The sequence below is a fragment of the Arvicanthis niloticus genome, chromosome X, assembly GCF_011762505.2.
Source record: "Arvicanthis niloticus isolate mArvNil1 chromosome X, mArvNil1.pat.X, whole genome shotgun sequence".
In the NCBI taxonomy this organism is placed as follows: domain Eukaryota; kingdom Metazoa; phylum Chordata; class Mammalia; order Rodentia; family Muridae; genus Arvicanthis; species Arvicanthis niloticus.
This window is the reverse complement of record NC_047679.1, coordinates 19859219-19883703: the sequence shown is the minus strand read 5'-3', so window position 1 is coordinate 19883703 and position 24485 is coordinate 19859219. Positions and strand designations below refer to the sequence as shown.

The window sequence follows — 24485 nt, the reverse complement described above, 5'->3', positions numbered from 1 at the left end:
AGAGCCTGGGTCATCAAATAGTTTTGAAATGTATCAAACATTGAAGTATACAATGCAGGAACTTACTGTACTTATTTGAAAAGGCAAGCCAAAGAATGTCGGGAGGTAAATTCAGTTTAAAAACACTGAGCTGTTGTTCACTCCCAGGGAACCAAAGGAAAGTAAGATGAATTTTTTAAAAGCAAGAAATAATATGTGTGGTTCAGAAAAGGTTTTGATATTCTCAGACGTATGATTCTAGACAACCTCATATGTATATAAATAGATTTCTCTATAGTCATGGGAGATTGGCTCCAAAATTCCCATGGATGTCAAAATCTGTGGGTATTCATCTCTGATATCAAATAGTGTCACGTTTGCATGTAGCAAACATACATGCTTCCCTATATTTTCAACCATGTATTTACCTAATAATACCTAAAAATGTTAAAATTGTTATATCAATTGTGTTGTTTAGAGCCTAATGACAAAACATCCGTGTGTTTTCAGTATACATACATTTTTAAAAACTCATAGTTTGTCAAATTTATAGATATAGAACCTCATAGATACTTGGGGAAGGAGTTAAAAATATAAACATTCTACAAATCTAAATTGAACACAAACACATGTCAGACATTTATCCAGCTCATTAAGGATGATAACTATGAGGGATTAAACTAATTTTAGGAGTGTTTTGAGGAATTTGGGATTTTAGGCATTTTGATGAATAAAAGTTTTGGCAAAAAGATTTTGAAGAAGCAGTAAAAATTTATTAGTATCTTGCAGAGCAACAAAATGACAGCCTTTCAGAATTTGCTTTTCTACTGGTTAGAAATGTGAATTTGCATTGATCCAGAACATCTGAATTCTAATTAGACATAAAGCAGAAAGTCAAATCATGAGTATATATTCTAAATAATTGAGTAATTTTTAGGTAGGACAAATACTGCCTTGATAAGATTTTTAAAGATCACACAGTTCTACTACATCCCAAATTTGGATAATTGTTCTTTAAAAAGTTTTAATTATCTACATTTTACCAATGAGGAAATTGATGCTTTCAAATGTCAAATAACATAATAATGCTATCACAGAATTACAGAGCAAATGTGGAATCCAGATACCTCTGATGAATCACTCTCTTCTAGTAGGTAAAAATCACATCTAGCCATACCATAGCATTTTATTTGTTATGTTTGTATGTACTCCACACTGCTTAAATGAAATCAGATCTGCATTTGAGATGGACAAAAGTCTTCACTGTATAACTATTATTCTAAGATGGTATCAGTAACAGTAATGTTTTGTCAGATCATGAATTTCATTGTTTTATTTATTTTCCTAAACATGCTTATACTAGAGGGCTGGTTCATTCCATGCAATCAAACCAGATGATAAAGAAGACTTGGAGTGTAGACAGTTATGCCAAAGATAGACTCTAAACAAGATATGTCTTGGGCTAAAAATGAAAGAGGAAGATTGACTTTGGCAGCAGTGACTTGAAGAGGCTTGAGGGAAGAAAGCTGAGAAATCCAGAAATATTTGAATTTATTTAGCTCCCACCTCTTAAATTCAATGATGCTATTTGTAGTGAATTCAGCCTCTTTTGAAATAGAAACCAAAAGTTATGTGGCAGCTAGACTATTTATTTTGAGGATCTTGTATATTAAATCAATTCACAGTATCCTTGTTTTTTTATAGTTGTATAGTACACATGCATAATTTTTGTAGTACACATTTATAATTTATTTGTAATTGACTTTTTTATCAAGATATTATTTCTCATTCAGCATGGGATTATGTGAAGTGTTATAGCAAAATTTCATCATTCTAACTAATTAATGAAAGAACCACTCAACAGTTAAAAAAGTCTGACTAATAGACATTTTAAAATGTAGTTATAGTTTTTTCTTAAAGTGTACTGGTCAATATTAAGTAGGTTAAAATATGACTGTGCAGTAAAGATGCTCAAAAGATTTCCTGTGTTTCTTGTTTAAAATAAAATAAGATAAGAAATGGTAGACTTGTACTTCAGACTAATGTAGAATAGCCTGGACCAGATTTAGACTCTTGTCAGAAATAATAAAAAAAAATCTTGCATAAAATATATCAGGCAGTGGTTTATGAGAAACTGATATAAGACAATTTAAGACAGTGATTCTTGAGAGATGGGAAGTGACTTGTGGAAGCCCTATGATTTTTCAAGCTTACTGCTTTGAGAGAGTTTCCAGGCCACTATTCAGGAAGGAGAATCAAGGTACAGTGCAGTTTTGTGCAATGAACTGCTTGAATTGAGGAAATGGTGCTGACATTCCTGCGAAAGAGAGCATTTCCAAGGGAAAGAACACTAGAGATCTGTAGATTATTCAATACAGTATTATTTAGTGTGTGCAGCAGAGGAAGCTGCCCAGGTCCAAAGGAAGAATCGTCTGAAAATGTACAAAAAGTAGTATGTGTCACTTACACAAGGATGGAAATGGGGTCTGTTTAAATCATGAAAATCTGGAAAACTTCATTCCTCAAAGAGTTTTGGGTACACTATTCAGGAGGGTCTTGCCTCTGCAGTGGTGCATAGTTATTCCTAAATTAAATACAGCTCTGGTCCTGCCTAATAGATCTTAAGCATAAGACAAGAAAATCAAATAGTTAAACAGTAACATGGAGCATACAGAAAGGCTTCATTAAAGCATCTTGATAATACAGCTACAATATTTGTGTTCAAAATAGACTGCTGAGAAATTGCAGAGTAGATACTGAAGAGTAAAGATTAATAAATGTGAAGACATAATGATAGAATTGATATAAAATGAAAGAGGGAGGAAAAACTATTTTTAGTGAACAGAATGTCAATGATCTGGGTTAATACGTGTAGCCAAACCTATTTGTATAACTGGAGTTCCCAAATGGGGAGATCACAGGGAAAATGTTTCAATAAAAATGACCAAAATATTTATAATTTTGATGAAACAGTAATCATATAAATCTAAGTAGTTAGTAAAGTCAAAGTTTAAGAAATATGAAGAAAATGACACTAAGATTATACTATCTATATACCTGTTACAGAAAAATTTATTAATGGTTCTAGAGAAAATAACATATACATATGAACAAAACTACCAGTGATGGCTCTTACTTCAAAGAATGTGAACAATAAAATAATGAATTGTAATCCGTAAAGTATGAAGGAAACAAAGAACTTTACTTTGAATTCTATACCCAATGAGGACTTTTAAATTATTTTTTCAAACTTACAAAATCTGAAACAACTTATCTCCAGTGTCCTCACACAATAATAAAAGTTAAATATAATCTTTCAGGTAGAGGGAAGCTTATGCCAATTGTAATTACAAATTCACAAAGGAAAAATGCAATTGGAAATGATCACTATATGAATAAATATAAGTTTTTCTTACTATTTAAGTATTTTTAGAGATCAAATATTTAAAGAAAAATAGTTACAGTTTCAAATGTGTATTACAGGAAAAAATAAATGTATCACATTGTTTCATCATCAAAGAATTCAAGGCAAAAATGGAAATGTAATATTGGAAGTTTTATATGCTGTACAAGTAATGCTATAATATCTTTTAGATTAGATTGGTCACAAATGTAACATACAAATCTTAAAGGAACACATTTTAGTCAATATACCAATTAAGGCAATAAAATAAAATCACAGCAAATAACCAAAATGCTGGTGAAAGAAAATAAAGACTAGAGGGACAAATAGAAAGCAAATAACAAGATGATATTCTTCAACCAAATCACACTAATAATTATATTCAACATAAATAGTCTACGTAGTCCAACAAAAAGCAAAAACTTTATTTTAAAGATTTCATTTTATTTTTAATTATGCATCTGTATGTGTGCCTATGTGTACATATACACATATGAGTAAAGTTGACTGCAAAAGTGAGAGGACAGTAGTATCAGTTCCCCTGTAGCCAGAGTTATAGAAAGTTGTATTGCATACAGTATAGTTCCAGGGATGGATCTGACTTGGGGCAGTTAGGGCATGAAGAAATAACAGACACAGAGAAAACCTGGGTTTGAGCAGAGTGGGCTCTATTATGAAGAAACTGCAGCATTTGTAAGCTCTGTGTGTTCATTATATACAGGTGAGCAGAAAGGTGGGGTTATTGCAGACAGATATAAACAAGTAAAAGAGGTATTATATAAGGAGGCAGGTTCAACATATACCGATGAACAAAAAGTCAAGTTTAGCTAATTTCTAAAGGATAACAGTCTTCAGTCCATTAATATTCAGGGAGAGAAAGCTATGGTGGACCTTATTTATTTATTTATTTATTTGCACAGACAGGCAACATTCTAACTCAGATCAGAGAAGGCTTTGCCATCACTCCAAGCTTTCCCATTGAGGGATGGGGAGGCTTTGACATTTTTCCACGGATCTGAGACTAGGGTACTGAACACTGCTGGCTCATGTTAACAATAAACAATAAACTCAGGACTTCACACACTTAGGAATTCCTCTGCTCCTCACAGAGTTGTGAGCCACTGGCAGGGTTAGTGGAAGACACACTTGAGTCCTCTGCAAGAGCAGTCTATGCTCCTCAAAGCAGAGATTTAAATATTATATATTTTACCAACTTATCTATTGATGGATACTCAGGAAACCATCAGAGTTTAATAGAGTGGATATAAATACAAATTCCATCTATATGCTGCCTGCAATTGACTTGCTTCAAATCTAAAGGTTATAAGGAGTGTCACAGTGAATGGATTAAAAAAATAGAACTAATCAAAAGAAAACTGGAATTACTACATTAGACAAAACAGATTTCATGGCAGAGTATTAGCAGGGAGAAATTATGTTCTTTGTGGTAAGCAGAGTACAAAGATGGCCTCTAAGATTCCATCACTTAGTGTCAAAACATAAGTAACACTTTATTGAATCCTGGGTGATTTTATTTAAAAAGCAGTTATAAAGAACAAAATTTGGATGAATAAATGCTTTAACACTGTGGCATTTAAATATTTAACATTTAAATAACTATTTAACATGATATTAAGTACTGTTGCTTTGTTGGTATCAAATTCTTTGCTGTGAAATTTGGTGATGAGGTGACAGTCCTAAGAAATACCTGCTGTACTATTTAGGACTGTGGTGTCAGCCTCAGCTTACTCCAAAATATGTAAGAGAGCAAAAGAGAGAGTGGTGGGAAAGAAACAAAATATTATCAAGGAGTGATTGTGGGCATATGGAATTTTATTTTGCCATTCTTGTAAAATTTCTGAAACTTGAAATCTCAAAATAAAGTATCAAGAGAAAATGCCATGTTTATCTTTTAAAAAATTGAAAATGGCATCTCCAGGGGAAGTAAATAACTGGCTGATTGGTTGAAGGGAAGTGTGTGAAGCTCTAGTTGACTACTTAGATAATCAAGAAGGACTATAGCTAGATGTGTGTATATGTGTGTGATGTACACCTGCATGCAAGATAAAAGAGTTTTTATAAAATAGTTACCACTTTCTAGAATGTTTTGATAGTGTTTTAATTAAGCTTATATAAATTGTATTAACATCTTGATTATATTTCCTCTTTTTACTAAAAAAGAATTTCATGTTTCTTTACCATTTATAATTTGTCATTAAAGGAAAAATGCTCTCTACTGGTTTTTTAGGAATAGGGGAAAGATTGCACTGAACCATCATACAGACTATGCTTGCCATTGACAAGCACCACACCTTGTGAACTAACTGGCTGCAAGGGAAAAGACTTTGAAGTCTCTGAAAATAGGCTTTTCCTCAGTCCAAAACAAAATGTGTTCATGAAGACTCTAAATCTACCAACCCTAGTCTGTAATCAACTGAGCTACCCAACTTAGATCAAAGAAAGTTAATGCATGCCTTTTAGGTATAATTAAACTAAAGATATTCTCTGTAAACTCTATTGGAGTGGGAATAAGGGAAGGGGAGAGGGAAGCGGGCAGGGAAAGAGAAAGAGATATCAATTGAAGGTAAAGTTAAATTTTATGCCCACCAGAAGGTCTGACATTTAGTTTTAAAGGTTAAAATATGACGTGGGTGGGAAATGGAAAGAAAACATAGATAAGATAACACAACATGGATGGGTTTTGCTCACCTCTTTGCCACTTTTATATCTAATCTGCTTGCTTCTCGAGTCTTAAGAGGATACCAAGTAGTGAGTGACTTGGAGTAACTTTGGTCTCTGTTATGGATTCATAATATTGGAGAATCCTGAACTGAAACACTGTACAGAGGGGTGACTTACTGATGGTTGTGGTAGATATGAGTTTGATATTCTAAATGGATGATGACCCTACTGGGGTATTGTGTATGTTTGTAATCTCTATGAATACTGGACAAGACAGTTATAAACTCTAAGCATTGACACCCAATCCATTGTTGAAATGTGGGTAGATGAATGAATATCAATATCCATTTATATTTTCTTCCTTGTTTGGGTAAGGACATGCATATTTATATTCATAAGATTTGTTCTCTTTACTTTTGCCTATTATGCATTATGAGGGGCAAATTAACCCAATATTTAACAGTTAAATTGAAGGATAGCAATGAGTTATTGTGATAAACTGAAAGACAAGTAAAACACTAAAAGGTTATAGGAAACCTAATAGATTTTGTAATCTTGCCTGAAGTCGGGGAAAAATGAATTCTGGATGTGTGAGAAATAATTGCATCAAGTAGGATAGAAGTATGATACTATTCACTTTATAAGCACCTTTAAAATAACATACTATACATGGATGCTATTATGTTGTCTATTGTCAATCATGTATCACTACAATCTACCTCTAAGAGTGCTTAGAGAGAATAGGGATACAGTATGCCTTTAGTCCCCTTTCCTTTATGGCCTTGAGTTTTCCAATGAGGACAATGCAAACTATTTTTTTCTAGTGAGAAATGAAATCTCATGTTCACTGAGATTTAGCTACATGTGGGTTAGGAGGCCTTTTAGGGAGGTCTTGAGAAACCTACTCTGCTTGTGCCTGCTAAAACACTCAGTGAAAGGTTTATCAGAGATGTTTGGCAATTCGGAGTAGTTTCCTGTACTGCTTTTGATCATTAACCCCCATTGTTGTGCCACACAGATAGTCAGCATCTGTCTCTCCAAATTGGTAACCCTGGTTCTTAGCCTTATGCCATCTGATATTTCAATATGCATGCAAGCTGAAACTACTCTATTAGGTCAACCTGGTTTTGTTTTTTGTTTGCTTGTTTGTTTGTTTGTTTTTGTTCTTTTGGGGGGGTGCTTTCTTTTTTTTTTCTTTTCTAATGTGAATGCTTTTTCATTGTGCCATTAGAGAACTTAACCTAATTTTTTTATTTTAACAGAGCCTTACAGCTAGAAGTTTGCTTTAAGACTCAGAAAAGACTGGACTAGCTTTTGAACAATGTTGGAACTTTTAAGACTTTGGGGGCTCTTAGAAATAGACTGAATACATTTTGCACTGAAATAGCCATAGGCCTTTTAAGACCCAAGACAGAATGTTGTGATATGCTGCACAGGCTTGTTTATTGCATGCTTGGTTATCTACCTGTATCATTTGCTTGGAAAGTGGTAGAAATGTGGGGTGTTGAGTCCTAGCAAGAAAAGTTTAGTCATTGCCTTCATGCCTTCAAAGTTATACTATATTCTCAGTCTTTTATCTCTCTGTACATCCTGTACACCAGGACATTCTGTCCATGTACATATGGAAATTAATCATGTACTGACTCCACTGGAACCATGAGCCGAAATAGACCTTTGCTTCTTTAATTGGTCACACTGATGATAAAAACTGTCAATGAGTACAGTATATACATAGGATAATGAACACATTGGTTAATAATATATATCTCTGTGAACATCTTATTCATTAATTTCAGTCCATCTTCATTCATTAAAATTTTGGCCTGTCTATGAATACATCTGGTCTGTCTACCATCTATTTTTTAAGGGTGCACTTTAGTTCCTGAGCTTATGAGAACAAGATGCAAATAATGAGAAATAAAAAAAACAATATAAGAAACCCTTGTCAGCTATAAAGAAGAAACTTGGGTGTATAAATACTTTATGTTTACCATTCAAGTGAATAGCTTTAGTGTGGCCCAGACATATGGCCTCTTATACCATTTACCTTAGGCTGGTAGCCTCTTAATCTATTCTTCCACTCACAGAGTTAACTAGAAAAACATATATGGAGATCATTTAAAATGGATATTTTTGTGTGTGAAAAGTCAACTCTGAAGTTTGTATTGGACCAAAGTTATATAGAGCAGCAGGAAGCCACTTGCACTTCTCTTTCCAAGTCCATAGTCTGATATTTATTATTCTTGACAGGAAGATAGACTGCCAACTTTGTTTTTAATTATTTGAATAGAATCACATGCATCATTCTCCCTTTTCTCGTGCCTTCCTCTGAAATCCCATCTTCTGTGTAACTGCTGCTGATGAAATTGCCGGTTTTGGCATTAGTGCTTCTGTTAGCCACGTGAGATGGACTGAGTTAATATCCACACCCTGAAATGAAGCCAGGAATACAGATTCCTGTTTCTCCCTCTCTCCCCTAGCTCTCAACCTCTCAACTCTTTATCTGCCACCTTCCAGACATACTGCTAGTCTCTGTCGCATCTAACTTGGCACCTGAATAAACATTTTCAAGTATTTTGTAACTCCCTACCTTCTCACCCTCATTTTTCTTATTCTTTTCTTTTACAAAATACTTGAATCTTCTTTTTATATTCTAGTGTAAACATGGAACAAATGTGTAACTCATCATATTGGACATCTGTTACATGAATAGTGATATCTCCCAGATTAATCACTGGTTCTATTCATTTGGAATTAGCAACCTGTGGCTTAAAGTAACTCCCTGATGAGATGGAACACACATTCTTTTAACAGATGTATAGAAATAGGAACAAATCTACAATTTGGCAAATGTACCAGATGCAGAACACCATGGATGCTTATAGGAAGAAAATATAATAACTGTCTTAGACTGATATGCAGTAACTATGACAAATAGGAATTTATACAGTCAAAACTTCTTGAAAATAGCCTCAGCTGCATAAGTGTTTTCCAAACTCTGGCCCCAGGTCCCCGTAGTTTCCTGACAAACTTTTCTCATGCTATATGCTTTCCTTGGAGACTTGAAATTCCTGATCACTTAGAAGCAAGATAGGAATTTGGAGGCTATGAAGCATAACAGAATTATCGTCTGTAGCTGCCAGGGTCTAACTAGCTACCCTTCCTTGTTGAAGTATGTTTTCAAAAAGAGCTTGTTGCTGCTGTGTGCTAGGATTTTGTATCCAAGACATCTATCATATATGAGCCATTGATTAATCAAGGCAGCATAACCTAATGATTCACAGTTATATCCCAGTGCACTTTTAGACACAATATTGTGCTCAACCAGAAGGACTGTCCAGCATGAAGTCTTGGCTGAGTTCATTTAGGCTATGAAATAATGCTAACTTTCATAATGAAGTCACTCAGTTGTTTGTTGAGCACCTCTGTTCTGATCTCAGCACTATTCTCATTTGGAGTATAAAGACATGGGATTATCTCTTAAAATGAAATAAGGTTAATGAAGGTAACAGATTTTCCTAGACATGCAATCTAAACTGTGTAATGAATCCTTTGATAAGCAGCAGTGCAGGAAAATGGTCAGTTTCTCCTCAGGGGTCTAGAGGCAGAGGGAAAAAAAAAACTAGAAAAGGCTTGAGGGCGAGAGGAATTTTAACAAAGTTAAAGAGTTATTAACCAAGGTCTCAGGGGAGAATATTGAATATAAGGTAAGCACAAAATGGAATCATATTGAGAGCATCAGGAAAATGAGTCAGATGAAAGGCCATGTCATGTCACAGACATTGCTGTCTGAGAATCCAGAGGCTTCTCCCAAGTACAGGGGAACTTGCCTCAAGAAGGCAGCCATACACAGAGGTGTAAATCCTTGCAATTATATTTTAATGACTGCTGGAGGCTCTACATATGAAGGTAGGCAGTATGCTGTCCACATAGGTACTTCAGGGCCATGGGCCAGGCCTGTGAGAGATAAAAGACTAAACAGAGCCTCTCCTCCTTGGAATCCTGAATCAAGTTAAAGCTGAATGAAGTTAACAGTAGACAGATGAGCAGAATAGAAGACAGAGAGAAAGAGGAGGGAAAGAGAGGGGAGGGGGAGAAAGAGAAAGGGGGAACTATCTATCTTACACAAACAGCAATCCAGTGGGTAGCCTGTGATGGCTGGAAGAAATTAGTAGATTTTTTTTCAGATGAGAGCTGAGAATACTTTGGCTGTCTATACTCTACCCTACCCTGAGGTCACAGTACATCAGTGTGCCTTCTAAGCTTTCAAGATGAAACAAAGGATAAAATGGGATTCTCGGGTCAAATTGAACAATATGAATGGGTAGGAAAAGTTGAAGTGTAACTTTTATCCCTTGGTGGTTACTCTGGAAATGCAAAGGGTATCATGTTTGGTGGCTCCCCTTATTCTCCTCTCCTTCCATATCAAGGGTGATCTTTTCATCATAGGTCACAGGCTTGGGGACAGCTTGCCTTTCACTGAGACTTTTGAATCAGTATGAAAGTAATCTTTGGAATTTTAACTCTGGCTCTTAATTACAGAAATCAGTCCTGGGATACTTGATCCTTGGGAGATAAATGACCTAGTATTGAACCTCTGTGGTTTATTTTGTTGGTGGAGATAAATGTTTGAATCCCTTTTGAGGATGATCGATCTTTAGTGATAGTGGGGCAGTGATGAAAAAGGTAACCCATGATAATACAATCTACACATCTACACAATAATTCTTCCATATATACTAGAGATGCATCCTTACCACAGGAAACTGTAGGCTGATAATCAATGATAAACTTTGGTTTCCTCATTTAAGATTTCAGAAGAGTTTGTATATGGGGAAGACAAGCCTCCTAAATCGTACCAGGATGCGTAGCTGTTAAGATAGGGAGACTCAGTTCTGCAACATGGTAGCCACTGTCATGCTTTATTTTTCCTTCTGCAATAGACTCTTTTGTTTTAGCCTCACATGGTATATAAACTATGGTTAAAAACTACTATCTGGTCACGACAGAGCTTTGTACTTTGATGTCATAAGAAGACCCATGTCCCTATAGGAGGTCAAACTGAAAATAGTTGTTGCAGACTGATGATAACAGTTATAAGCTAGAATAACATTTTATGACAGGGCTGAAGGTAACCACAAGAGTGCCAGGACCACTTTATGGAACAGTCAATGAGGTCTTTATTAGATATACCTGGAGAGGAGGGCATACTATGGAAAGGAACAGAAATTTAGCTATGTCTAGAATGTTAAAAGCAAGTTTACCAAAAAGTAAAAGCATTTGTGTACTGGAGAGATGATTAACAGGTTATGAACATATACTGTTCTAGCAGACCCAAGATCAATTACTAGTACCTATGCCAGGTGGTTCACAATTGACCTACTCAAGTTCCAGAGGGAACCAATACCTACACGTACATTTGGATTTTATTACCATGAGGGGACCCAACTTGTTTCTCTAATAGGTCATTTTATTTGTCTGCTACTGGGATAGAGATAGCAATAGAGATAGAGAGATAGAGATAAAGATTCATGTGTATGTGTGTGTCACACTTTTTTCTCTTAATGGGGCTAATTACTAGAAAAACTTCTTCCCTATAAAAAACTCAAGTTTTGATTTCCATAGTTGCTTCTTCACTACCTCATTAAAAATCTGTATTAGGGGTTTTTTTTTTGAGAATTTTGTACAATGTGTTTTAATTATATTCATCCCAGCCCACACAAATTCTCCTAGATCCACTCCCATTCCCTACCCACAGAACTTTGTGTACTCATTTTGTTTTTTGGGTTTTTTTTAACCCATCAATCAAGACCAATTTACATTTTTCCTCAGATTTTTGGATGTGTGGCCTTTTACCAGTCAACTGGGCTACTTACTTAAAGAAAACTTACACCCCCAGCAACTATCAATTGTTAATAGCTCTGTATGTAGGGGTTCATGTTCATTTCCCTCTCCATTCTGGAATATAGTCTGGCTTTAGTTTACCTAGGGCTTTTGTATGATGTCATAGCCACTGTAAGTTCATATGTGGAGGTGCCTTATTATGTCCTAAGGCTACTATTGTTTGCATTTACCCACCACTACTTCTGGCTCTTACAGTCTCAGTCTTTGCACCCTTTCTTCTGAAATGTTGCCTGAGCCTTGGGATGGGAGAATATGATATAAATATTCTATTCTGCAGTTTCTTATTTTCTGTTCTTTGGCCAGTTCTAAATCTTTTTTTATTAATCAACATTGATTGCAAGTAGAAGATTCTCTAATAAGAGCTGCATTAATGTAGGGATATAATAATAAGTCATAAGCAGTTGATTTAATACTATGTCCACTTATCAGAATTACACAAGTAGGTTCTTTCCCTAGAGCCTATTACTTTTCAAGCCTAGGTTCTTGGCCTGAGAGTGGTGCCAGGTATGAATTTAGTCTTGTGGAGTGGTAGTTAAATCCAGTAAAAATTTGGTTGGTTACTTCCATATTTCTGCTACTGTTGCACCAGCAGACATGTTTTGCTAGGTAAGATGTTGTTGTACCTTATCGGATTTATAGCTGTGTAAGACTAACTATTGCTTTTCTCCTTAGTAGCAGGAACAGCACATTGGAGGACTCTGAAATATAGCCAGAAGAAATGAATTATCAATATTAAGTACCAACTTGATATGTCCATGTGATTCAAGGACATGGATCACTCAGCGATTGGATATTACTGTCGAGGTATGGAGAACATCCATGAACATTGGAAAAATTCTGTAATGTTTAGGAGTCTATGGGACCTCATTGGGCAATGCCCAAAAGAAATAATCTGTTCCTAGCATGGAAGTTTTACTTCTTAGCCTCTGGTGTCTAATAGGGATATTGTCATTTCATTATAAGGTAACTTCATTGTTTATTTCTCTCTTTTTCTCTCACCCTCCCCCTCTTCTCTCCACTAATAGGTAATAGGCTTCTTTATAGCTTTTCTTCCCTCCTCTTTTCCACACTTTTTAATTCTGTTAAATATTGCTTTGCCCCGAAAGTCTCATACGTGGTAGAGGTGTTGGCTTAGAATCAATACAGACATGAAAACTTACATATAATGAACTACTTCAAACAAATCCTTGACCTTTATCTGCTCTGAGGTTTGCAATGATCCTTCTCTCCTTCTTTCCTTCCATCATTTCTTTTTCTTTTTCTTTACTTATATCTTAGTTAGGGTTTCTATTAGTGTGAAAAGACACCATGACCATAGCAACTCTTTTTTTTCAGTTATCTTTTTTGATATTTTATTTACATTTCAGATGTTATGTCCTTTCCCCATCCCCCCACCCAGGAACCCCCTATTTCATCCTCTCTTCTCCTGCTTCTATGAGGATGTGCCCCCACCCACCCACTTCCACCTCCCCACCCTCGAATTCCCCCACACTGGGGCATAGCAACTCTTATAAAGAAAACATTTAGTTGGGTCTGGCTTACAGTTCAGAGGTAAGTCTATTGTCACCATGACAGTATGCATGGCAGCATGCAGGCAGACATGGTGCTGGAAAGGTAGCTGAGAATTTTACATCTGGATTACCAAGCAATAGGAAGAGCAAATGATCCACTGGGCCTGGCTTGAGGTTCTGAAACCTTAAAGCCCACTCCCAGTAACATACTTTCTTCAACAAGGCCTCTCTTAACTCCAATATGGACATGCCTCCTAATAGTGCCAAATTCTATGAGCCTATGGGGACCATTTTCATTTTAACAATCACATCTTCTTTTGTAATGGTTGTTTATGAAATGGAGATGTTTAACTGCAATTATTCTTGTGAATGATCATATTTTTATATACTAAAGACCTACCTAGTATCTTTTGAAGTGATCCAGTTTGTCTTTGAAAATTTTTTTTTGATTTTACTCCTACATAGCATCACAGAGTCCTGTACCAAATTTGGAACTGGACATCTTTCTAAGAAATGGCGATTGGCAGTGGAAAACTGACTTATAAGCCAAAGTCAAGGAACCTAAGGATTTATTTTTGCTGAAAAGTCATTGTTCCTAGGCTATAAGATGTATATTTTTAAGCTTTATGAAATATTTTAAATATCATCAAGTCAAATAATATCTGCTTTGTACTTTTGTTTTCTAATTATTCTTCTTAGAAAATCTTTTTATAACACCATTAACATAACTACTTCTTGGTTTTATATTACAAAATAAAATAATTCATATCAGCAGGGTAAGTACTATTATGAAATTAAATGATGGAATAAATCTTAATAAAAATAGCAATTAATTACTGATGGAAAATACCAAACTCATAGTTGTGATTAAGATTAAAAGAAGGTCTAGATGAATGTCCTGTACTGAAGCCTGGGACATAGTGAGTATTCAGTGATAAGTATCACTGATATAACTTTCAGTATTGCTGTTGAGCTTGGCCATCAGGCTATATTGTATTTGTCATATTTTCCACTCTATAGGTACTCTTTCTGTACCTCTCCAGATACTATTGAGAAGGAAATTATTATGTACAAGTCTCATTTAAGAAGTGAGGAATTATTCTCTATCTCTAAAAAAGAACAGTATGACTGATATACATGAATTCTTTTGAATTTTTCTACATGGAAGAGATTTTTGTTCTCTTACTTTTCAGTCAATTATTTATTCATATCAGTATGGAGTCATAGATATTTTTTACTTAGAGCTATAATCCAAAACTGCTTCCTGTATGTTATTGCTTCAACAGTTTTACCTATGGATACTTGGAGGAGGTCTTTCCATTAACATCTATGTCCCTGTGATATGATGTCATAATTATGACTAGCTTTTATTACTAGTACTTTCTTACTGAGCATGATAAGTATGAAAGACTTCTTCTATAACTGTCCTATCCCACACCTAGGCTTAATCATTTGTACAAGGCTCTCTGTATCTTTTTATGGGACGATAATATTAGAAACCTACAATCCTTCCGCTAACTCTTCCATAGGGGTCCCCAACCTCACTCTAATGCTTAGCTGTGAGTATATGCATCTTTCTCAGTCAGTTATCCTCAGTGTCAACTACTCTGGACCCTTGAGGGCTCTCAATACTAAGCCACCAACCAAAGAGCATACAGGGGGCTGATCCAAGGCCCCAACACAAATATAGCAGAGGACTGTCTTGTCTGGCCTCAGTAAAAGTGTATGCGCCTAATCCTGTAAAGACGTGATGCCCTAGGGAGAGGGAATATCCAGGGGGCACCTTCTCAGAGGCAAAAGTGAGGGAGTAGGGGGAAAAGCATGAGAGAGGGGACCTGGAGGGAGGCAACATTTGGGATGTAAATAAATAAAATAATTAATAATAATAATAACAAAGAAACTTATATCTAGGTTCTAAGTGAGCTTAGTGCTACTTGACTCCCTCAGTTACTAAAAAAAGGAAAGTTGTGTTTATAAATTGAACCATGTGTGTGTATTTATCTATAAATATTTTTATACATGAACACACATAACTACATTAAGCTAGGCATAAAATGGTATTGATTTGATCGATAGCCAATTAAACATGGACATCTATTTTTGTTCCTAATTTAGAGACATGATTCTAGAGAAATAAATATACTAGTACAAACTAGAAGAAAAATGGTTGTTGCATCATTTATAGAAGAGAATTATTAGAAATTGATAAGGTACTTATGAAAGCAGAAATTTCTGACCAAACTATTTTACTATGATGCATTTAATCACTATAGTAACACTGTCATGAAGCATATATCACTAAATGTAATAATGCAACCAGAAGATTGTATACAATTTATCAGTAAATGATAAAAGTAAATTATTGAGTAATATACTCCCAGTTTTCAAATAAAAATACAATGAGTCTATAAAGACTGTATAAAATTAATAACAAATTCCTAGGAAAAGCTGTAGGATTTCAAAGGAATTGTAATACTTTGTATTCATATAGTTGTTTTTTTAACATATTCACTCTATATTTTGCTTACTGCCCCCCCTTCTGGTCACCCCCTCCCACAATGCTTCCATCTATCCTCTCTCCCTTTTACCTCTGAGTGTATGGGCCTTCCTGGGTATCGCCCTGACACCCTACCACTTCAAGTCTTTGCTAATCTAGGTGCTTCCTCTCCCACTGAGACCAGACAAGACAACCCAGCTAGAAGAACATATCCCATGTACAGGCAACAGCTTTTGGGATAGCCCCTGCTCCAGTTGTTCAGGACCCACATGGAGACCAAGCTAAACATCTGCTACATATGTGCAGAGAGGCCTAGGTCCAGCTGTGTGTTCTTTGTTTGGTGGTTCAGTCTCTGAGAGCCCCAAGGGTTCAGGTTAGGTGGCTCTGTTAGTCTTCCTGTGGAGTTCCTATTCCCTCTGGGGCCCACAGTCCTTCCTCCTATTCTTCCATAAGTGTCTCCAACCTCCATCCAATGTTTGGCTGTGGGTGTCTGCATCTGTCTTGAGTCAGCTGCTGGGTGAAGCCTCTCAGAGGGCAGACAGGATAGACTCCTGTCTGCAAGCATAACAGAATATCATTAACAGTGTTCAGGAACTTGTCTCATGTACCAATGTGTTCAAGGGTAGTTCCAATTTTCTTTTCTGTGAGATTTAGTGTATCCAGTTTTATGTTGAGGTCCTTGAGCCACTTGATCTTGAGTTTTGTACAGGTTGATAAGTATGGATCTATTTTCATTCTTCTACATGTAGACATCCAGTTAGTCAAGAACCATTTGTTGAAGATGCTTTCATTTTTTTCATTGTATGGTTTTAGGTTCACTATCAAAAAATCAAGTGTCCATAGGTATGTGGGTTTATTTTTTGTTCTTCAATTTGATTCCATTGATCAAGATGTCTTATTCTATACCAATACCATGCAATTTTTATCCATATTGCTCTGTAATAACAGTTTGAGGTCAGTGATGGTGATTCTTCCTGAAGTTCTTTTATTGGTCAGGATTGTTTTGGCTATCCTGAGTTTTTTGTTTTTCCATATAAAGTTGAGAATTGCTCTTTCAAGGTCTATAAAAATGTGTTGTGATTTTGAAGGGGACTGCATTGAATCTGTAAATTGCTTTTGGTAAGATGGCCATTTTCACTATGTTAATCCTACCTATTCATGAGCATGGGAGATCTTTTTATCTTCTGATATCTTCTTCAGTTTCTTTCTCCAGGGACTTGAATTTCTTTTCATACAGATCTTTCAATTGCTTGGTTAAAGTTGCACCAAGATAGTTTATATTTTTCATGGCTATTGTAAAGGGTGTTTCCCTAATTTCTTTCTCAGCATATTTATCATTTGAATAAAGGAGGCCTACTGATTTCTTTGAGTTAATTTTGTATTCTGCCACTTTGCTGAAGGTGTTTGTCAGCTATAAAAATTCTCTGGGGATGGCATCTGAAGTGTAAATAAAATATCCAAGAAAAAAAAGAAAAAAAAGAATTCTCTGGTAGAATTTTTGGGGTTGCTTATGTATACTAGCCTATTGTTTGCAAATAGAGATACTTTGACTACTTCCTTTCCAATTTGTATCTCATTCATCTCCTTTAGTTGTCTTCTTGCTCTGGCTAAATATTCAAGTACTATATTGAATAGATAGGGAGACAGTTGACAGCCTTGTTTTGTCCCTGATTTTATTGTAATTTTTAAATGTTTTTCTTCATTTAGCTTGATGTTGGCTATTGGCTTGCTGTATATTGCTGTATATTGCTTTGATTATGTTTAGGTATGTTCCTTGTATCCCTGATCTCTATAATACTTTTAACATGAAACAGTATTGGATTTTGTCAAAGACTTTTCAGCATCTAATGTGATTTTGTTTGTTTGTTTGTTTGCTTATATTGTGGATTACACTGATGGATTTTCGTATATTGAACTATCCCTGCATCCCTGGGATGAAGCCTACTTGACCATGATGAATGATGTTTTTTATATGTTCCTGGATTCAGTTTGCAAGTATATTATTGAGTATTTTTGCTCAATATTCATAAAAGAAATCAGTCTGAAGTTGTCTTTCTTCGTTGAGTCTTTGTGTGGTTTTATTATCAGGCTGACTGTGGCCTCATAGAATGAATTGGCAGCATTACTTCTGTTTTCTATTTTGTGGAGTAGTTTGAGGAGAAATGGTATTTGCTCCAGTAGAATTCTGCACTAAACCATCTGGCCCTGGGATTTTTGGTTGGGTGACTTTTAATCTCTGCTTCTATTTCTTTAGGAGTTACAGGGCTAGTTAAATAGTTTGCCTGGTCTTGATTTAATTTTGGTAATTGGTATCTGTCTGGAAAATCCTCCATTTCTTTCAGATTTTCCAATTTTGTGGAGTATAGGCTTTTCAAGTAAGACCTAATAATTCTTTGAATTTCCTCAGTGTCTATTGTTATGTCTCCCTTTTTCTTTCTGATTTTGTATATTTGGATTCTGTCTATTAGCTTGGCTAAGGGTTTGTCTATGTTGTTGATTTTTGTCAAAAAAACAGCTCTTTGGTTCATTGCTTTTTTTGTATTTTTTTCTTTGTTTCTAACTGATTGAATTCAGCCCTGATCTTAATTATTCCCTGAGTCCTACTATTCTTTTGAATGCTTTCTTCTTTTGTTTTCTAGAGCTTTTTGGTGTACTTTTAAATTGCTGGTATGAGACCTTTCTAATTTTTTTTATGGAAGCACTTAATGATATGAACATTCTTCTTAGCACTGGTTTCATTGTGTTCCATAAATTTGTGTATGTTTTGCTTTCATTTTCATTGAATTCTATCTAGAAGGTCTTTAATTTCTTTCTTAATTTCTTCACAGGGATCATTGAGTAGAGAGTTCTTTAGTTTTCATGGGTGTGTAGGCTTTCCAGTGTTTCTGTTTTTGTTGAAGTCCAGCTTTAATTCATGGTGTTCTGATAAGATACAAGGCGTTATTTCAATTTTCTTGTATCTATTAAGGCTTGCTTTGTGACCAACTATATATTAAGTTTTAGAAAAAGATTCATGAGATGCTAAAAAGAAAGTATATTCTTTTGTTTTTGGGTGAAATATTCTATAGATGTCTATTATATTCATTTCATTCATGTCTGTTAATATTATTTCTCTATGTAGTTTTTGTAGACATAACATGTCAATTTGAAAGGCTACTCTGACTTGCTTTCAGGTCTATTTTCTTGGAAAAAAAATTTGCACCCCTTTACTCTGAGGTAATATCTATCTTAGTTGCTGATGTGTGTTTCTTATGCAGCGGAATGATGGATCCTGTTTTCCCATTCATTTGCTTAGCCTGTGTCTTTTTATTGGGGAATTGAGTCCATTGATGTTGAGAGATATTATTAATGGTCAGTGATTGTTATTTCCTGTTGTTTTGATGTTGGTAGTGGGGGGGAGGGCATGTGGGTACATGCACGCAAGCTTGCTTTCCTTGTTTTTGCTAGTATGGTATTGCTTATTTCATGTGTTTCTTTGAGTGTGGTTATCCTTCTTGTGGTGGAGTTTTCCTTTTAGTATTTTGTGTAGGGCTAGATTTGTGGATATATATTTTTTGAATTCGGATTTGTTTTGAAATCTTGAATTCTCCATCTATGGTGATGGAGAATTTTGCTTTTTATAGTAGTCTAGGTAGGTTTTTTTAGAAGCTGCAAGAAATCTTTCCAGACCCTTCAAGCTTTTAGAGTTTCTCTGAAAAGCCAGGTGTAATTCTGATAGGTCTGCCTTGGTTAAATTACCTGCCCTTTTCCTTTGCTGCTTTTAATATTTTTCTTTGTTCTGTAGAGTTATGTTTTGATTATTATGTGGTGGGAGGATTTTCTTTCCTGGTCCAATCTAACTGGTGTTATGTAAGTTTCTTGTATGTTTTTAGGCATCTTTCTCTTCGGGTTGGGGAAGTTTTCTGTGATTTTGTTGAGAATATTTTCAGGGCCTTGGAGCAGGGACTTTTTTACCTTTTTTATGTCAGGAAATTTTTAGATTTAACATTTTTTTGACTGGTGTATTAATTTCATCTATTGTATCTTCTACACTTGAAGTTCTCTCTGTTTCTTTTTATTTTGATGATGCTTGCATCTGTTGTTCTTGTTATCTTCACTAGGTTTTCTATCTCTAGGATTCCCTAGTTTTTGTTTTCTTTATTGGTTCTATTTCTGCTCCAGTTATCGAACAGTTTTATTTATTTCATTGGCCTGTTTAATTGTATATTTCTGTATATCTTTGTTTCCTCTTTAAAGATCAATACTGGGAGGCTGCGACAGCGGTGGCTGCGCAGCAATGGAACATAGTAGCTTACACAAGAGCTGAAGTGTGGTCTGAAAGACAATATGATTATGAACGACTTCCAAGAGAACGAGTGCCTCCCCGAAGCCATCCCAGTTATGGCTACCATAGAGTAGTTAATATTGTGCCAAGGAGACCACCTCTATTAGACAAGATACTACCTGTGATGGACAAGACACCAACTGTGCTGGACAAGACACCAACTGTGCTGGACAAGACACCAACTGTGCTGGAAAGGACACCATCTATTCTGGACAACAGACCACCTATTCTGGACAACAGACCACCTATTCTGGACAACAGACCACCTATTCTGGACAACAGACCACCTATTCTGGACAACAGACCACCTATTCTGGACAACAGACCACCTATTCTGGACAACAGACCACCTATTCTGGACAACAGACCACCTATTCTGGACAACAGACCACCTATTCTGGACAACAGACCACCTGTGCCAGACAAGAGACCACCTGTGCCAGACAAGAGACCACCTGTGCCAGACAAGAGACCACCTGTGCCAGACAAGAGACCACCTGTGCCAGACAAGAGACCACCTGTGCCAGACAAGAGACCACCTGTGCCAGACAAGAGACCACCTGTGCCAGACAAGAGACCACCTGTGCCAGACAAGAGACCACATGTGCCGAACAAGAGACCACATGTGCCAAACAAGAGACCATATGTGCCGAACAAGAGACCTCTGTTAACCAGACCTGATGAAGGCTACAATAGATATTACAGTCATGTTGATAGCCGTAGTTTTTCTCATGATCGAAGGAATGGCCCATCTTATAGAGGAAATGAATCTGGCTACAGATGGGCAAGAGATAATCATTCCACAAGCTGGCAGCCTGACTACCAGATCATGAGAGATGGCTTTAGAAGAAAACGTTTTTATTCTTCTCATTATTCAAGAGGCCGGTCTCCCCATGAAAGGGATTCTCCCTTCTTCAGAGGATCAACTACAGGCTATAAGAATTTCCCACACAGCAGATATGACTCCAACATCAGTAATAAAAGCCATTCTCTTAAGCGAAGCAAGACACATTCCTACCATCAGTCTCAGAATAGAAATAAAAAGAGATACACCCAGTCTTTAAAAACTTCAAAATATACTTCACCCTCGCGTTCATCAGTGGTTCCTTCATCCAAGGTGTTAGACAAACCGAGCAGTCTACCTGAGAAGGAACCCGAAAAGGCTGAAAGCAAATGGGCTAACAAGGCACAAGAGAAGTCGGACAAAAATAACTTGGATGAAATTTCTCAGTTTGAGGCAGGATCCGTGACATCTGTATTTACTGGCCAGACTGGCCAGACAGAAGAACCCCAGTCACCTGTATTTACTGGCCAGACTGGCCAGACAGAAGAACCCCAGTCAAACACAACAGATGGCACAGAAATGTATAAAGACAACCAGCTTAGCAGCCGCTGTGAAGCCATTACATCAAAAGTCAAAGAAATCCAGCAAGTTTACGTACAAGACTGTGAGACGATCGGGATGGTGGTGAAAATGCTGATTGAAAAAGATCCCTCCTTAGAAAAGTCTATTCAGTTTGCACTGAAGCAGAGCTTACATGAGATTGGTGAGCGCTGTATTGAAGAAGTCAAGAATTTCATTACTGAGTATGATAATTCTACTCAAGATTTCGGAGACCCTTTTAAGAAGTAATACCCAGGTCAAAAAAATTTAGATCTTTTTCTCCTTGGATTGTGTAAATCCTTACTATTCTGTGATAAATTTCTAGTATTAAATAAACATCTACCTTTTAAAATATCTTAATTGAATGTTTCCCCATGTGTAGAAAATTCTACTCTATCTTCAAACACTTCCTCCCCCAAAAAATAATGTTCAGTTATTTTAATGTTAAAAAAAAAAGCAGTTCTGGAGAGCAGCTTTCTGTATTTAACTCATGTCCCATAGTCTTCCATGATGTTCTAGGATAATCTTCTTGTATACCATGTAAAGGTTGTCTTCAGATATTGATTTCTGTACCAGCAGAGCACTAAGTACTGTTGGGACTTTGGTATCGTTATTCTAGTTGCTCAGCAAGGTACATTCATCATAGTTTGTAAACATTATTCTCTATCACCTTCTGCTTGGTTTTATAAAGCACTGATGGCCTATAGGTCAGGAGGGGAAAGGCAGGACATCCTCATAGAAGTAGGAGGAGGGGAATAGAGGGATAGCAGGGTGCTCATTTATATACTTTAATTTAGTACTTCAGTTTTTTTTTTTTTTTTTTTTTTTTTTTTTTTTTTGTGGAAAACTAAAACTAAAACCCCAAACTCCAGAAAAAAATTCCTAAAAAATATTTTCTTTAAAAATACTGTACAAGTCTTCTCTCCCTCCCCCAACAGCCAGCCCTCTTTGTGTCCTTTTTCCTAAGTGCCCTGCCCCCCACCTCTCTGCTACTCACTGATCTCACTGCTGTAACCTAATGTCACATTACCTACCCAGGTTGCCCGTCCTGTTCTCTTACCTGGCACATAATATTTTCTTTCATTTCCGGTGAGCCTTGTACCTACTTTCCCACTTCCCCAGCATGCAAGAATGGCTTCCCCTTCTTTTTCTGGGACTTCATACATGTGTCACCCTCCGCTCCCTTCTCCCTGTGATCTATTTTGAGCAGGAGCAAGTAAGCTATATCCTGGCAATCCCCCTACAACTCCCACTCCTAGCCCACCTCAAGAAACGCTAGAATCCTCCTCTGAGGCAGCTTTAAGCTTTAGCCAGGAAAGAGCTATTCTCCAAAACTTTCATCTTTGCTTTTTGCCCCCTTCCTCCACATCGTTTATGTGCCTCTTCAAAAATGACTTCTGAGTAAAGCACTTGCTGCAGATGTCACTTGAGTGTGACTTGACAACGCGGTGGATGTTCATGTGCCGATTGAGGTTGCTGCTGTGGTTGAACTGCTTTCTGCAACGCTGGCACATAAAGATGAAGTGTGCACGCATGTGGAAGACTAGCTTCTCCGTACCCTGGAACACTTCAAGGCATTTGGTGCATTTGATGTTCGTTAAGGGGTTCCCACTTGAAAAGCCCCCAGGCAGAGGTCCCTGGCTACCTCCTGCCCTGAGACTGCCTCCCGCCCCCTGGGCAGCCATGACTACCACTGCTGATTCCTCTAGGCTCGGGGTGGCCCCCACACTGGCCCGGCCTCTTGGGATCAACAACAGGCCTTCCACTTCCACATCCTCTGACAGGCTGTAGCAGGACTTCACCACACCTGGTGGTGGGGTGACAGTGTTGGGGGTCATGCTACTCTGGGCCAGCTCTCCCAGGTGGCTGGTCACAGAGGCCCCCATACCCAGACCCCCTGCTAGGCCTCCAGGGGTGTTGAGCCTGTGTGCCACTTCGAGGGCAGACTCCACCTTGACAATGCAGATGTCAAACATCCTCATCCTCGTAGTCCTCCTCTTCTGCCTTCAGCTCTAGGTCCTTGTCCAACAGAAACTCTAGTTTCACCGGTCACAGGAGAGGAGCAGGTAGAGGAGGTGGCGGTGGGGGTTTTGGAGCTGGCTTTAGGGTCCTGGCTGGAGGGAGGAGGGACTTGGTGGCACTGACACTGCTCATGACCTCATGTTCACCGACACCATCTTCTTTAAGGCCTATTTTGGGCTCAATGAACTGGCTAAGGGCATTGCGGCATTTCTCCACCACATGTTCCATTTGCAGGTAGGAGGCTGCTGTCAGGTAGTTCATGATGTCCCTGACTGCAAGCTCCAGTGGAAGAGAGGAGCAAGTCTACCACAATATGCTCACTGTGCATCAGCGAGACCTGCAGCTCAGAACTGGGGTTCAGAAAGAACTGGTCCCTGAGGAATGGTGAGCAGGTGGCCAGGATGACCTTGTGGCCGTGGAATTTGAGGCTGTTGGCCACGATGATCACATCGCAGAACCCGCTCCTCTGCACTGAACTGGTTCATGGAGCTGGTTCTTGTTCCCCAACGTCACTGCTGTGTGGCAGGCAGCTGGAAGCACAGGACTTCCACCCTAGAGGCCACAGTGGCAGGACTGGACTGCCCTGGCCTGATTCAACGTGCTGATTTTACCCCCCCTAGTCCCCCTTCCCGGGGCCAGCGACGCCCCCCACAGGCAGGGCCCTGCAGCGCGCAGGCGCGGGGGTGCACTGGGTGCAACCTCAGGCCGGCTCTGCATTGGCAGGAGGGGAAGGTGCGGGGGCAGCTGTGCTGAGTGTTTAAAGGCCAGCCTAGCACAGC

General features: G+C 37.5%; 1 protein-coding gene and 1 pseudogene across 2 annotated transcripts in view; one reads left to right on the top strand and one right to left on the bottom strand.

The window, feature by feature from the left end:
• The window catches only part of LOC117694336 (periphilin-1-like), a 42648-nt gene extending 20610 nt beyond the window's left edge, over positions 1–22038 (top strand). Inside the window, exons 4-5 of one of the 2 annotated variants that reach the window (XM_034485175.2) lie at positions 12641–12772; positions 20213–22038. In XM_034485175.2, coding sequence (XP_034341066.1) covers positions 12739–12772; positions 20213–21933 — 1755 coding nt within the window. In that variant the 5' untranslated portion in view covers positions 12641–12738 and the 3' untranslated portion in view covers positions 21934–22038. The remainder of the gene's footprint in view (positions 1–12640; positions 12773–20212) is intronic. The other variant, XM_076918363.1, reaches the window with a different exon arrangement.
• Positions 22039–23021: 983 nt separating this feature from the next.
• On the bottom strand, positions 23022–24191 carry LOC117694295 (zinc finger and BTB domain-containing protein 12-like; annotated as a pseudogene).
• Positions 24192–24485: the final 294 nt, after the last annotated feature.